This window comes from Diorhabda carinulata, chromosome X, assembly GCF_026250575.1.
Source record: "Diorhabda carinulata isolate Delta chromosome X, icDioCari1.1, whole genome shotgun sequence".
Lineage (NCBI taxonomy): Eukaryota > Metazoa > Arthropoda > Insecta > Coleoptera > Chrysomelidae > Diorhabda > Diorhabda carinulata.
In genome coordinates this window covers 61,802,934-61,819,593 of record NC_079472.1, presented here as the reverse complement: position 1 = coordinate 61,819,593, position 16,660 = coordinate 61,802,934, and the positions used below count along the sequence as shown (strand labels likewise).

Genomic DNA, 16,660 nt, shown 5'->3' with positions numbered 1-16,660 from the left:
GTTGTTTTACTATTTTATAGTTATAATGCACATTGTCTCGAAGTATGAGAGATTACAAAACCTTAGAGTACTAGAGATTAAGATCTTTGGCAGGCGGTAGAGCTGTCCCACAACTTGGACTTTCCGAATAAATTGGTATTTATAGTGACAGACCAACAAAAGGATTAATTACTTATTGTTTCTTAGATTTTCTTGAATCTTCATTATTCTACACTTATATTGTTTCAAATAATAGGACCCGCTCTAAATAACTTTCGGAAAAGCTGGTGAAATACGTAGATTTCAAAGAGGTTATTTTAATATAAAACTTATACTTTTACTAAAACGTTATCGCAAGGCAATTGGCTAAAAATTATATAAATTTATTACGACTCTTCCGGAACTATTGGCAACATTGTGTACTGTTTTCGGAGTATTTTGATTTGGAAATTATGAAGTAACAATCGATTCTGCTATGAAGTAATTGTGATAAAACGGATACCTATATAATCAAAAATTCGGATTGAGGACCTTTTTTCGTAACGTTTTACGAAAATCCTTTAATCGGTATATTTTGATTTTCTCTAAATTTCTCATTTAATGTTGATAACGATAAGTTAACAATAATTAAATTTTTGAAATCTTGTTTTAAGTTTGTTTAATTAATGAAAGTTGTTAGCTTATATCCGAAAAATTCGTAAATTCACCACCACAAATAGAAAAGCAGTTTCGCAATATCATGTGAGACAGATGAAAAAAGTTGCTGCCAATGCAAGAAAACCCATATTTATTTGGTCGAAAAGCTGTTCAATATTAGCCACACATCAATTTGTCGAATATTAAAGCTACTGTTTGGTCAGGAATTGTCCTCTTTATCATTGATGGTAACTTGCAGGGAGATAAATATTTGAAACTGTTCCAAAATAATGTCGTGGCAACTTTAATCAAATTATATCATGATCCTGCAAATCAACAAGTTCTTGTGAACAATATGGATTCACGAGATGAATCATTGTCTTATTACCAAATAAATGTCGAATGGAGGAAAGCTTTTGGAGGATTTTTGAGGAGAAAATCCATATTTTTCTAGTTGAAAATCTGTTTAACATTAGCCACCCGTCAATTTTTCGAATATTAAGCCTATGGTTTGGACAGGAATTGTTGGAAATTTTATCGTAGTCCTATTTGTAATTGATGGCAACTTGCTAAGAGATAAATATTTGAAACTCCTCCAAAGTACTGTCGTAGCAACTTTGCCCAAATGATATCATGATCCAGCAAACTCACAAGTTTTTTGTGGACAATATGGATTCACAAGTTAAATCATCGTCCTATTACCAAATCAATGTCGAGTGGAGGAAAGCTCCTGGAGGATTTTTGAGGAGTAAACCCATATTCTTCTGGTCGAAAAGCTGTTCTATATTAGCCACAGATCAATTTTTCGAATATTAAGCCTATGGTTTGGACAGGAATTGTTGGAAATTTTATCGTAGTCCTATTTGTAATTGATGGCAACTTGCTAAGAGATAAATATTTGAAACTCCTCCAAAGTACTGTCGTAGCAACTTTGCCCAAATGATATCATGATCCAGCAAACTCACAAGTTTTTTGTGGACAATATGGATTCACAAGTTAAATCATCGTCCTATTACCAAATCAATGTCGAGTGGAGGAAAGCTCCTGGAGGATTTTTGAGGAGTAAACCCATATTCTTCTGGTCGAAAAGCTGTTCTATATTAGCCACAGATCAATTTTTCGAATATTAAGCCTATGGTTTGGGCAGGAATTGTTGGAAATTTTATCGTAGTCCTATTTGTAATTGATGGCAACTTGCAAGGAGATAAATATTTGAAACTCCTCCAAAATACAGTCGTAGCAACTTTGCCCAAATTATATCATGATCCAGCAAACTCACAAGTTTTTTGTGGACAATATGGATTCACAATATGAAGCATTGCCTCCTTACCAAATCAATGTCCAGCGGAGGGAAGCTCCTGAAGGATTTTTAAGGAGAAAATCCATATTTTTTTGGTTGAAAATCTGTTCAACATTAGCCATCCATCAATTTTTCGAATATTGAAGGTAGTGTTTGAGCAGGAATTGTCCTCTTTATCATTGATGGCAACTTGCGGGGAGATAAATATTTGAAACTGCTCCAAAAAATCTCGTGGAAACTTTAACTAATTTATATCTTGATCCAGCAAACTCACAAGCTTTTGTTAACAATATTGATCCACAAAATGAAGCATCGCCTCTTTACCAAATCAATGTCGAGTGGAGGGAAGCTCTTGGAGGATTTTTTAAGGGTTTTTTTCAGAAATGTTACCCTAGTGATATTCCATGTATGTACTGGGTGAAATTTAGCTTAACCAAACGACGTATTTTATTGACTAAACTAGTTATTCTTGTTAATTACTTTTTTCCTTGTTCTGTATTGTTAATAACGTTGTTATCGATGGTAAGGGCGATTTATTGCCAGTACTAGTATAGTACAAATAAGGTACATCATTCATCAAAGAATTTAGGAATGTTTTCTTATATAAATATTGGGAATAATGGAAGTTGTGGGTGGAAATTTCTATGAAGTGATAAAACAAATAAATTATCACATGTCATTATCACATTAAATATCGTGGGACAAATACGATAACTAATATCCAATGGTATTAAAAAATAAGTACTTACGTCGACGCAATCTATTTCCTTTATTTTCATATCTCACTACAAATTTATTGCTTATTTCAATACTTGGAACTCTTCGGAAAACGATGAATCGCTTGTTGCCTCTTATCATTGAGATTTTAAAATATAAACAATTCATTAATATAATTTTTATTATTTCTGATTTATGGTCGTTTATGTAAAATATAATTACAAGGAGGAACCAGCGGTAAATTCATTAGAACTGCAGAATTTTGTTAATCAACGTCAATTTTAATAGAAAGTTGGATTCAAACTCTAATTACCCCCTACTCAAAACATATTCCAAGTAGAAGGGTGCTTTTTACTTCTTAGTAGTTAAAACTATCTCTAATTATACAAATTTTAGTAATTTTCGATTTTAACATGTATTTGCGTGAAATACAGTTTAAATTCTCAAACAAATTCTCAAAGACCATACTCTGAGGGTAGTAATATTGAAAGCTTTTTTCAAAATCTCGATTTTCATGAAATTCAAGGCCTCTTCTACATCTATCCTGTGCCGAACCCGATTTTTTTTATTTTGGGGGGTGCAAATTACCCACCCACAAATGTATTATTCGTAAAAATATTCTTAAGCACTTTATGGCCAATCAGATTCAATCAACCTCTCCAAGTCATCCCCTAATAATATGGAGAGTTAAAAAATAATCTTCTTTTATAATTAAAAATTATTCAAAAGTTTATTTATATTGAATTGGGAATTTTTTTGAATTTTGAATAATTATATTACATTATCATTAATATCTTCGCGCTCCGAAATTAAAAAAAAGCAGTTGGTTTTTCGACAATAACTCACTCAATTTTTAGGCTAGAAAATTTTCAGAAAAGGATTTCGTAGGGGATTTCAGGCACTTCAACGTTATATCAATTGAAACTTTTTTCAACCCCTGTTTTCGAAATGCGAATGCAAACTTTGAACTAACGTATCTCCTACAATTTTTTTGATACATGGATTTAAAACGGTTCAAAATTTTTGGCAAGAATTTTTTCAAGATTACGGAAATGCAGTATTCAATTTAATAAATTATTTTTTTTAAATAAGTATTCAAAATCGGTCAAATCACTACGATCATCTCAATAAAACCTTATTTTTGTAAATTAGTCAAGTATTTAAAAAGACTTTTGACAGTGCCGATTTTAAAGTTTTTCTATGTGCTTTGGAAAAGGTCTCTTGAGTTTTTCGACAATAGCTCGCTCAATTTTCAAGCTAGAAAATCTTTAGAAGAGGATTTAGTAGGGGATTTCAAGCACATCAACGTCATATCATTTAAAACTTTTTTCAGCCCCAGGTTTCGAAAAGGGTGCAGCTCAAATTTGGTATGCGAATGCAAACTTTGAACTAATGTATCTGCTTCAATTTTCTTCACACCATATATTTGAAAAGGCTCAAAATTTTTTGCAAGAAAAACCCTACAATTAATATTTGAAACATTTTTTCATAACATGAATAGTTTTTGTTTTTTTTTTCGAGATTACGGAAATGCAGTATTCAATTCAATAAATTATATTTTCTAAAATAAGCATTCAAAACCAGTCAAATCACAAGGATCATATCAATAATGCATAAAGTTAACTTGGAGTGGATTACGATTATTTTTGTTATAAATCAGGCAACTCTTTCAAAAGACTTTTGACAGTGCTGATTTTAAAGTTTTTCTATGTGCTTTAGAAAAGATCTCTTGAGTTTTTTTCACAAAGTTATTTGAGGTTGAAGGTTTTCAATTTCGGTATTCTTCAAAAATAGCCATCTGCTAACGAGCAATAACCCAGTTATTATTGAATTTACAGACGTCCTTGGAAAACTAAAAAAATTCCGAGTTGAACCTTACACCAAGTCTCCAGCAAACGTTAAACCTATTAATACGAATGTAACTTCTTGTACTAGGACAGTTTTTCAAATCTCGAGGCTTCAATTCGTCTAAATGCCGTAAAACCGAAGCCTGGAAAATTTGTTCTATATTAAGCATATGCAGCACAGTTTTTATTAAAATAAATCAAAGCAAAAATGATATTTGAAAGTTTCCTTTCTACAGTCCGAAGATTTCTGTGTAAGGTCACGTCTTGTTTTCATCGTTTCTTCATTCTGGCTATGGCACTCTCATTCAGACCTAGTTAAGTTGTCTTCTGGTAGACCAGCCATCTTCCAATATGGCAATAATTGAAGCTTGCTAAATTTGAATTTACTGAGGAGGCATTAAGTAAATTTTTACTTTGACCGAACTCAGTTAAACGCTGTTAAAAGGTAAGTAAATGCTTTTTCCTTGAACAGAATTGTATAGAAATTATGAAAATATGTATTTCCCATTTCGTCTGGTCATAGTAAAGTACTGTTCGTAAGTGATCACTGCCCTAAACTTACCAAATATTTATTTAGGTTGACCATTTGTCAGTGAATGTTTCTCAATCGCGCATAGGTGGAATTCTTTATTTTGCTTGTGAAAAATCTTGAAAAACTTTCATTCTTAATTAAAAATTTCCTAAAACTGACCAATTAATCGGACCAATCGACTTTTCATGACCAATTTCTGACCTTTCAGATGGGTTAATCCAAATTCCACAAATGAGGTGCTAAGATAGTGGAGCTACGGTTGTTGTCACCAAGTTAAGTTGTTTACGTAGTTGGCTTTCCATTATTCAATCCAAAATTAAACTTAAAAATTATTACGAAAAGATGATAATCCTTATACAATTAAATATATCCAATTGATAAAATTCTTGAAATGGAAAGCTTGTGTTATATGTAGATGTAGAAATAGTTTTTACATGCTTATCGGTTTTTATTGTTGTTTTATATCACTAATATAAAATAATTCATATTATCATTTTTATTGGTTTTTTTCTAATCCCTAATCGAATTTCCTGTATAAAAGAACCAAATGTATACTAGACATGTTTTATAAGAAAAGTACTAGCGATAATATAATGACTTTATTGTTGCAAATTGTTTCTGTTGCTTGCTTGGTATATCAAATATCTGGACACGGTATGATGTTAGATCCACCAGGAAGAAGTTCTTTGTGGCGATTTAATAGTTTAGCGCCTGTGAATTATGATGACAATCAGTTGTTTTGTGGTGGCTATTATGTGAGTAAATTATTATTTTCTACGGATAGTATAAAATCCTCTACTTCTCTTCTCGTTCCCATACGTTCATGGAAGAGAATTTATCACTCAGTGAGAAATATCCGCTATTATAATGAGAAATAATTTCTCACTGTTACCATAGAATCCCAATTCAATCATGAATTGATAAGGCACGTTTTCTATACTTTTAATAAACTTACGTCAAGAAGGCATTGCTCCTTTTTATACTAAAACAGATTTGTTAAAAAATAATTACGAGGATGGGTACTTAAGTTTTGAGAGATGGCAACACTGATATAAATATGTCAAGTCTAACTATCACAAAGTTTGACATTTGACAGTTTGACAATTGATACTTCAAACATTCATCTTGGTCAAAAAATGGAAGTGTATCACAAACATTTTCACGCGATGATTTTCTATGATTTTTCACCGGTTTTCCGAATTCAATTGTAGTTGCACTCCGCTACAGGATGAATGTACTCTGAACTCTGAATGATATAATAACAATTTTTGCAAAAAGTATTCGAAAAAATCAGAGAAATCAATGGCAGAAGACGAATCATTCTCCATCCACGACAGTGCGAGTTTTCACTCATCAGTTCAAACAAAAACATTTTTGAACAGTCTAAATATCGAATTGATGGATCATCTGTCGTCATTTCCACACAATAATTCTTTCTTATTAGCGCATATCGAAAATAAATTGCGAGGTCAACGTTTTTTTACACCTGAAGAAATGGTTTATGTGTTCAAATTACATGGAGGTACCTCAATCGGTACAATAAAGCCACATCCGATTATAAATATTTGTTTTTATTTGTCTATATCAAAACTCAAGTGGTAACCCTCGTATAATGGAAGATATAGAATGTCAAAATACATTTCAAAATATTGCTCTTATATGTTGATGTATGAAAATATGCTAAGCTATACATATTTTCTCAACGATAATAGTAAAAAGCAGAAGTCAGAAAATCACTGACCAGGGTGGGAATTTTCGGCAAAATGTTTCGAGGTCCAAGAGTAGCTACACCCCAGGATACGTTCTGCCAATATTTTTTTTTATTATTTTGAACAAAAAAAGGTTAATTAGTTGAGTTGGCAGGAATCAGAAAATAGATAATTTTTCAAAATTTCTTGGACAATATATATTATTTATTAGATTTCGATGGTAAATGAGGTGTGCAAAATGTATCACGATAAAGGATTTCTACTATTCACCTCTGAAATAATTCAGAAAATCAATATTTCGAAAATGTATCCCACCGTTCTTCAAATGAGAAAACAACTACTTTCCTGGCTAATGCCTCGACGAATTACATGTCATCTGAAGAGCGTGATGTAAATCGACCTTTTGTCAATATTAACATCCCCAATGGCTCGCGACTGCAAGGAGGGGTTATAACTTCTGACTAGTTTCGACGTTATTACGTCTCATCAGAGCAGTTTAACACCCCTCGTTGGGGCTCGACACCCGAACTGAAGACAACGTCAAAGGGCGTCGTATTTGGTACATGCAGTTAAATATTTCCCAGCGAACGCCAAGTGGCGCCATCCTCACTTCTAACTTCAAATCATTGGTCAGGTAGAAATCTATCATAGACGCCGATAATATAGATTTCGATGGTAAATAAGGTGTGCAAAATGTATTACAATAAAGGATTTCTACTATTCACCTCTGAAATAATTTCGAAAATGTATCCCATCGTTCTTCAAATGAGAAAACAACTACTTTCCTGGCTAGTGCCTCGACTAATATTTCATTACTTGAATTATTTTTTAGGTACAACATATTTTGAATGAAGGAAATTGTGGGGTCTGCGGTGATTCATACACCGATGAACATCCTCAAGACAATGAAAATACTGGTACATATGGACAGGGTATAATTGCGAAAGAATATAAAGGTGGATCTGTTATTAATGTATCTATCAATGTCACTGCTAATCATTTGGGTTACTTTTTATACAGGTTAGAAAAACAAACTATTAAAATTAGTTATATTACTTTGTAAATATGAGGGTAGCTCAATAAATTACCGGGTATCGTTTTCGTTTCAATGAAACAGAAAAAACCGCTACAGTATTTTTTTTTATTTCAAAAGTCACAAGAAGACGGAAAATTGGAAAATTATGAAAATAGAAGATAATGAGAACCATTTCAAATGGATATAAATCAAAAAGTGTCCGCTAGTGAATTGATATAAAAGCGGTATGATATTGAAATACTCATTTGAAGGGCTGTAAAAAGTTTCAAAAAGCTCCGACCGCAAAACTGGTATACCGGGACGAGCTTTGAAGAAGCGGTTATAATACCCATTCCAACCAGAAAAACAAAAAGAATTCTTCAGTTTATATATTCTTAATAACTCCTGTAAGAAATCAAAGTGGCGGCAAAAAATTGGTTATTGCTCAACTAATGAAGAAAAAAAAGTTACTTTCTCTAACATTGAAAGTTAAAGGATTCTTGATAGTTTTGAAGAACTTTTGCAAATGAATATAAAGAGTTAGTTGTGATAATAGATCGAAGAAGCATATTTGTGTAATTGATTTTAATCAATCCCTGATATTGCTTTTAATTCAATCAGAATCAGATCAGTTATAACTTCGTGCTTAATTTCAAATTTAAACCTTCGCGACAGTGGCATCTCTCTAATGAAATTACGTTAAACAGACACTTTTTGTTACAAATTTCTATTAATCTCCAACCCTCATATATAAAATTCCGTCAGGAAAAAATATCACTCTTTTATCGTTAGTTTTAAATTCTCTATTGAAGGTAAAAATTTCACTAAATTATTTTTTAGACGACGCCATCTGAAAGTTGTTCGTTCTGTATTAATTTTCATACCGAAAGCTGCGTTTTGAGTGTTCCATGTAGTGAAAGTGACAGTTCCGTACTGCAAAACACTTTCGAGACGCTCTGGAGTAGCCACTTCAATGTTGACAGTTGACAGTTGACAGTTGACAGTTTCACTTCGATGATTTTGCATAACTATAAATTTTTAATTTTCTGAAATCATTTGTTTTATCCGAAGTTTTGTCTAAATTAGCGAATAACAATGAATGATGATGAAAAACAAAACATCAGCGATGAAGAGTTACTCGAATTCACGCCACCGAAGGAAGCAATGCGGCCGTTCTTAATTCGTTGCCGCATAAATCTCGTGCAAGGTACGAAAAACAGTACGAGCTCTTTACGAAGTGGTGTCGCAAGAAAAAGGCGAAAAACCCAACGGAAAACGTAGTACTCGCTTATTTTCCAGAAAAATATAAAATCTGGAATAGTTCTATTTTATGGTCTATATTCTTGATGTTTATAATTCTCTATTATTTATTTTCTTTCCTCAGTGTAATTCAAAAAGTTTTGGATTTTATAGGTCGTATAAAAAATGTTGTGTACCCGTCTGTTCCTCGCCTCGCTTCGCTCGTCTCGCAATTTCCAGACTCGCCCAACAAAGTAGCACTTTCAGTCCTTGGCATACGAATAACTATTGTTTAATATGAGTATCGAAAATGTTGGTGTGCTGGAATCACTTTTCTGACAGCGGAAAAAAAAGGAAAAATATGACTATCCAATTGAGGTTAACACATTTTTTCCATCGATCTTCCATCTCTTTGTCTGAAAAAATGATTGTTCAACCACTGATATACCTCCCATGTGGGACTCAAGTATAATTTAGAAAATAAACGTATTTTTCTGACTTTGCCACTTTAAATGCCTATAACTCAGAAACGAGAGGTCGTATGACAAAATTTTTTCACGTCACAGCATTATTTTTTTTGTATCAAGTCCTGGAACACTCTGTATATTATACTATAGCCGCTGCTTATAGATTTCGTTCGTTTTTTTTTCATTTATTATTCTCTTTTACAAAAAGATTGTTTTTGACATCATCCTCGAGATTTTGAAAAGATTCTGGTCATTCTTTTGAATTTTTTATTCTCGTCAATACTTATACAACTGTTGAACTCTTCATCTGAGCTTTATACTCATTCAATATCTTTGATTTCCTGCTAAACATTCTAGAATAACTGTGAATTGTGATTGGTGAGGTTTTTCCATGTTATAACTACTATCCATTAGCAGTTGCAGATGATCAGATTCACCAATTTCAGCCACAATTTTCTCTTTTCTCTTTTCTCTTTTCTCTTTTCTCTTTTCTCTTTTCTCTTTTCTCTTTTCTCTTTTCTCTTTTCTCTTTTCTCTTTTCTCTTTTCTCTTTTCTCTTTTCTCTTTTCTCTTTTCTCTTTTCTCTTTTCTCTTTCTCTTTTCTCTTTTCTCTTTTCTCTTTTCTCTTTTCTCTTTTCTCTTTTCTCTTTCTCTTTTCTCTTTTCTCTTTTCTCTCTTTTCTCTTTTCTCTTTTCTCTTTTCTCTTTTCTCTTTTCTCTTTTCTCTTTTCTCTTTTCTCTTTTCTCTTTTCTCTTTTCTCTTTCTCATCCAACCAGTACCATTATTGGAGTATGTTACAGGTAATTGTTCCACTCTTTTGAAGCACCTCGGACTTTTATATAGTTTTTTTCGCGATCATTGACATCTCTGGGTACTTATGTTAATGTCGTTAAAATATTTGGAAAGATTATGGATATTACAACTTTTGCTTAAGGTTATTCTCTTGTCTTGATTATTGGAAATTCGGGCAATCAGTTATTAGGTGTTTTAGAGAAGTTGTGTCTTGCCTATTCCACATTATGGGGGTTCACTTTCGGTAATTGAATACTCGTAATCTAGTTAATTGAGCTTGGAATGATCCTGGAGTCACTCTTCGCTGATTCACAGCTACCAGGGTTTGCACTTTTGATTCAATTACTAGTAATTTTAACTTTCGCTAATCATTGGGTGTCGATCTTTGTAGTCAGATTCTCTTCAGGCCAGTATGAGAAGAAGCCCAAAGTATTTCCATACAATTGCAGGCTCATATTGATACCACCAGATCTTCAGAGAACTCCATTTTCAGTTATTGATACGCGCGTTAGTAGAATTGAACGGTTTCAGAAATTTTAGCTTGTATGATGGATTCATACTGTGTACTCCCATTGTACCGATTACATTCATTTGTTCTTTGATTGTAGCCTTTGCGAGTTGGAAGATCCCAATGCACCTGAGTCGGGAGAAGATTGCTTCAAATCACTTCTATTAGAAGATGGTTCAACAAACTTCACAGTAACAGAAGACATGTCTGAAGTGACAAATAGAGTTGTTTTACCCAATATCGACTGTCCCAGATGCGTATTAAGATGGACTTATGTAACAGGTGATGATAATTACATTTTTTTCTTCACTTTCTTCAATTGATGAATGTTTGTGGGAGAATCCCAGTCTTGCGACACAGCTTCAATTGATTTCTGTGGTACTCAAATACCCAAAATGGATGTAATACCAGCCGTTAGATTTTGTTTGAAGTATGTAATTTCCACGTGGAAATGAATATTTTTGCCGCAAACACCGGGTCGGCCTTATTACAGTATTACAGTATTATTTATGATAACGAGAAAAATTTAATACCAAAAAGAAATTAAATTAAAAAGCTGATAACATTGATTTTTTTATTGATAAACTAGGAGAGAATTTAGAAAGAAATCGATGAATTTTGTTAATAAGGAAATGAAAGTCTTTGTAACTAAGAAGTTAACCAAAAAATCTAGATAAACTGTGCCCTCAAAAAAATAAGTGCCAATAATTTTATTGTTAATGATACCGGCCCAAACGTTCACTTTTTTAGTACGAGTATATTGAGTGTGAGCTTGACGCCTCCATTGAGAATTTTCTCTACAGTTCTGTTTGTTAACCGTTCCGTTTAAATGAAACGTCGCTTAATCAGAAAAAACTGTTTTGCTTATGAACCGCAACTGCGTTCCTCCTGTCCATCATCAATTTACAGAATTCTTGTCTTCTACTGTATCATCTTCATTTAACTCTTGAATCAACTGAATTTTGTAATTTTTCTTCATGCATTTTTCTTCATCATTGTCAGCGTCAAGTTTTCGTGTTGTCTTAAGCGGATTTTCCTCAGTCTCCACAAGTACATCTAACTTTTTTTCATCAGTGAATTGAACATTTCTTCTTGGTTTTTCAATATTTTCTACATGTCCAGTTTCACTAAACTTTTGCTAACTGTAGACTGCGAAACGTATTGACAAGGGTATTCATTATTAAAAATTCTACAAACCTCCTTTTGGGATCTTGTTTTATTACCACAGTATATTTAAATAGACCAGACAATATATATATGATTCATTTTCCATATTTGTACTTTTTCGTTATCTTTTGACGTACCGATAAAAAAACAAGACTCTTGAAAGTCAACACGGACGCTCAATCTAGCTTATAAAACAAATTATGTGGAAGTTTGTTGTTGAAAAAAGCAGTAAAAAGCTAAAATAAAACATTGAAATTGATAAGAATTAATGAAATTTCGAATTGATTTATTTTAAGATGATCCCATTACTGAATATTGTCTGTATGACATTCATAGTTATAACAAATTAAAGAGAAGAACTTAAAATATAGACTGTCGACTCATTTTCCACATTTAGTTTCATTTTATTATTTAGAATATGAATTTTAGCTATTTATATCATAATCCGATCAACCTGGCTGGAAAATCTAACCCCGAAGGCTGCCTCTTGCACTTTTGAGTGGATTTTGGCCACAAGAACTCAAATTTACGGTTAGACAGGAGAAGACGTGCAAATAACTATGAAATGTTTCATGTTTTACTTGAAAAATGTGTAATTGGCAGGCGTCGGGGTTATGCTAAAGACTGTTAATAAGGGATTTAAGGTACATTTTGTAAAGAATAAATCTTGTGCCTAATAAATAAGAATGACATTCAAATATTACTCTTATAATTTTCAGGTAACAGTTGGGGTATATGCGAGGACGATAGATCGAAGGTAGGATGTGGTCCCCAAGAACATTTCAGATCCTGTTCTGACATCTCAATTTCCTCGACTATATGAAAAAATATGAAGAAAATATTTTCAAATAAAAAAAAAAACTGATTCGTTCAATTTGAATAAATAAACTTTGATATTGAATTGATTTTTCGTACCACCTTTCACATTACAAACAAATCTTCACAGATCTGATGATTATGTTTTGGATCTAGCGTTTTGGTATTCGAGAAGTGATCTAAGTGTCTCAATGAGTCACGGGGAGCGTTCGGGGTGATGTCATCAAAAAATTTCACCAAATGATGCTAGACGAACGTCGGATGAATGTAGGGGAGATAGAAGAGGTTATCGACGTATCATAAAAACCCAATTGTTTTTTTATACTTATTGGAAAATTATTTCTGGCTAAGCTATTCGCTGTGTGGGTGCTGCGTTCTCAAGCTTCTTCAACGCTGAAAAGCTGAATCCACTACTACATTCCTGAATCGAAAAAAAAACAGTCTAGATACAAAAAATCTAGCATTGCATTTAAATGGTCCATAGTAAAAAAATAAACTCATGTCGAGTCCATTCTCTAATTCAATTTGTATGGAAATATGGATCTAGATGGAGCCTAAGAATCATTTTGATGATCTTATATATATATATATATATATATATATATATATATATATATATATATATATATATATATATATATATATAGTAAATGCTGAAGGTTTCCATGGACTGATTCTTAGGCTCCATCTAGATCCACGCCCTACAGATTGTAGACCACGAAATGACAGTCTTCAAGTTAAGATGATGTTTACATATTCACAGAAATCGTTCCAATATGAGGAAAAGTGAATATGAAGTGGATACATCTATTTCGAGGTTATTTTCTCAAAATAAACTCAGTGATTGGGAGAAATGAATAAATAAGTGAAGCTACTTTTATTATTTCCAAAATGGATGGAAAAAATATTGTACAAGCTTAGCAATAGCTTCAAAAATGTTATCCGGACTTTGCTCCATCGAAAAGAACCATTTGCTGAATTTAAACTTTGTCATACAAACACTGTTGATGGTAAAAGTTCTAGTCGTCCAATTGAAGTGGTTTTTCTAGAAAACAACAAAAAATGTCCACACATTAATTATATCTAATCGTCAATATTGAGTTTGTCTGAGATGCCGTGAGTGTGTTTACAATTATGCATGAAAATATGACCATGAAAAAGCTTTTTTCAAAATGGGTGCTACGTTTACTCACAAACAACAACGTTTTGATGATTCAGATCAGTGTTCCGCCATATTTACTCTTAATAAATCAGTTGTTTTCGTTAATATGTGACACTTCACTCCGGAATCAGAACGATCATCATCTGAATGGACTGCAGTTGGTGAACTAGGTTCGAAGCGTCCAAAGGTAAAATAGTCAACCAGCATGGAATATTGTTCATCGATTATTTCCAAAAATGATCAATAAATATTAGTGAATACTACATAGAGTTGTTGGATCGTTTGATAGCAAAATTCAAGGAAGAAAATTCAAGTCGATGGCAACGATGGTTAAATTGAACGAATTACAAATTGAATTGCTTCCTCATCCACCCTATAGTCCAGAGACTACTACTACCGTAGTCATTGGATTTTCTTATTATTTTGTTTAGATACAATGTGTATTCATGAACCAAAACTTTGAAACAACAATGAATGTCCAAAGATGATTTATCAAAAATAAACACTTTTTTGATAACGTTGAAAGTCAATATTTAAGGACAATTAATTACTAGTAAACTATATTATTTATTGATTGGAAATTGTCCAAGCAAACTCGTAAATGATTATAATAAATTAAACCGAAATTTACGTAATGAAAACTAAAAGTAAATCTTCAACTCAATAAATGAAGGACGTACGTGATTTTCATTCTGTCGAGGTAATATACAAAGAGATTTATTTTTTTTGTTAATTATCAGAGCAGTTGCAGCAGTTATTTTCCATATTTCAGTTGCAACTACAAAAACGATTTTTTAATATAAGTATGATTAAAAACGAAATGTTTACCATTTGTGATGTGATGATAGTACAGGGGCTATTTTCACACTTTTTTGTTAATTATGTGACACCACTTATTGCATCACATGTTAACACAACTCAAAATTATTTTAAAAATATTTTTGTTTTGAATTAGTAATCAATTGTGATAACAGAATGTTTATTGATGTTTGTATTCGTGTAATTACAAAGAATTAGGACTCAAATAATTTCTAAATCGTTGTTAGAGCTAGACTATGTTTAGTTTTTCAAATTTCACTTTCATAAGGCTGATTTTTCCAACTACACAATTAATTTTCTTTTTCCAATTTACCCTGTGGAAAAAACTTTTTGATTTGTGACATTCGTTGGTTGGATTGATAGAAATCTAAATTATCTATATGCTCAATGTAATGAGTCAAGAGGAACCTCAATCCATGTAATGAGAACATAAAGTACAATGAATTGCAGATCGTCCGGTTCAATCAGTATCTAATTCCAATATATCATAATAAACAAATTTTAAAAAAATATATTATGTAGTTTGAAGACAGCGTAAAGGATATCAGAGTGAGTTTTATATAAGGAAAGTTCTCGGAAACGACATGTACGATTTTTTTTTGTGCGCAATTGTACATTTAGATAGCTACGATTGAATAAACTCGTTTAAGTTGAATATTCTTCAATAATTTATAGGATAATACAAATTTCGTAACAAGATCTAATGTCAGTAAGTTGGTAAAAAGTTTAACGAAGCTGGCGCAGTAAAATATTTATCCAAATCATGGCACAGAAAACCTACAACAACTGAAGACAAATCTTTAAATGTTTTTGTCATGTTATCAGTAGATCCACATTTGTAAAGTAGAGAAATTACAAATTTTAGAAAACATACAGAAAACATACAGTGGAAGCAATTACAGCAAATGCTCGAAATATTGTCCATTCATTTCAATACAACAATCCATACGATTTTTAAAACTTTGCAATACATTTTGCAGCATCCCTGACTGTTAAATTCATCATATCTTTGTGGTAATCCTATCTTATAATTCCTGAATACTGGAAGGTTTTGTTTTATAAACGATGTTTTTCAAGTTATCCTACAAGAAATAGTCTAAAGGATTCATGTAGGTTGATAGCGGTGGCCATTTGATAAAACCACGCCTTCCAATCCATGTTCTGGGAAACATATTATTTAGGTACTGCCTCACCACACACGCATAGTGATGTGGGGCACCATTTTGTTGTAGTCAAATATTGTCGTTATTGTCTCAAAATTTCCAATAATGAAGTTTTTTTTAAATTCAAATATTCGAATTTGGCATAATTCGAGCCAACTCAGGTATAATACTGTTTTCCAGAAAATCTAAATACGCCGGACCATTTAATTGAAAAAGGAACCAATTATTTATTTTGGGCGTGGGATTCACGCATCTAACGAGGATTGTTACGTTACCAGTATGCCAATTTACATTTCCATTAATACAAAAAGTGACCTCATCGCAAAACATAACATCATTTTGTAACATTTTTTCATCACTAGGTCTGCAAACTTTTCACACACGTTACTTTGTATGGATGGAATTTACTTATATTACGAGAAATTTTCATGACGGATGTTTGTGAAACATCAAGTTCCCTGGATATTTGTCTAGTAGTCAAGTGTGGATCGTCTTCTATCAGGACACGAACATCTGAAAATTTGTTTTCAGTTGGTGCAGTTTTTCTGCGGCCTGATTTGGATAAATCTTTTACTGAACCAGTTTACTAATGTATTGATAATAGATCTTGTTATGGGATTTCGGTTAGGATATTGAAGATATTACACGTTCCTTGTTGATTTCTATGAAATATCAATTCGTTATTTGAAAAAATGGTTGATTAATTTTTCTATCTGGGCGAAATACAAATGGTGGTACGAAGAGTGGGATTATAAAAACCATAATTGGTTATTTGAACCACACCGGCTTATA

The 16,660-nt window shown here is 32.3% G+C and overlaps 1 protein-coding gene across 1 annotated transcript; it reads left to right on the top strand.

The window, feature by feature from the left end:
- The first annotated feature begins 5,582 nt into the window (after positions 1-5,582).
- Positions 5,583-12,809, top strand: LOC130900741 (uncharacterized). The gene is made up of 4 exons (XM_057811555.1): positions 5,583-5,766; positions 7,553-7,740; positions 10,842-11,023; positions 12,628-12,809. Exons 1-4 carry the CDS (start codon positions 5,605-5,607, stop codon positions 12,729-12,731), a joined length of 636 nt encoding a protein of 211 aa, XP_057667538.1. The 5' UTR covers positions 5,583-5,604; the 3' UTR covers positions 12,732-12,809.
- The last annotated feature ends 3,851 nt before the right edge of the window (positions 12,810-16,660 follow it).

Excerpts from the sequence above, each read along its gene's own strand:
- LOC130900741 (XM_057811555.1), top strand. The coding sequence starts at position 5,605 with ATGACTTTATTGTTGCAAATTGTTTCTGTTGCTTGCTTGGTATATCAA. Across the intron at positions 5,767-7,552 it reads TGTTTTGTGGTGGCTATTAT|GTACAACATATTTTGAATGA; the intron begins GTGAGTAAATTA and ends ATTATTTTTTAG. Across the intron at positions 11,024-12,627 it reads AAGATGGACTTATGTAACAG|GTAACAGTTGGGGTATATGC; the intron begins GTGATGATAATT and ends TATAATTTTCAG.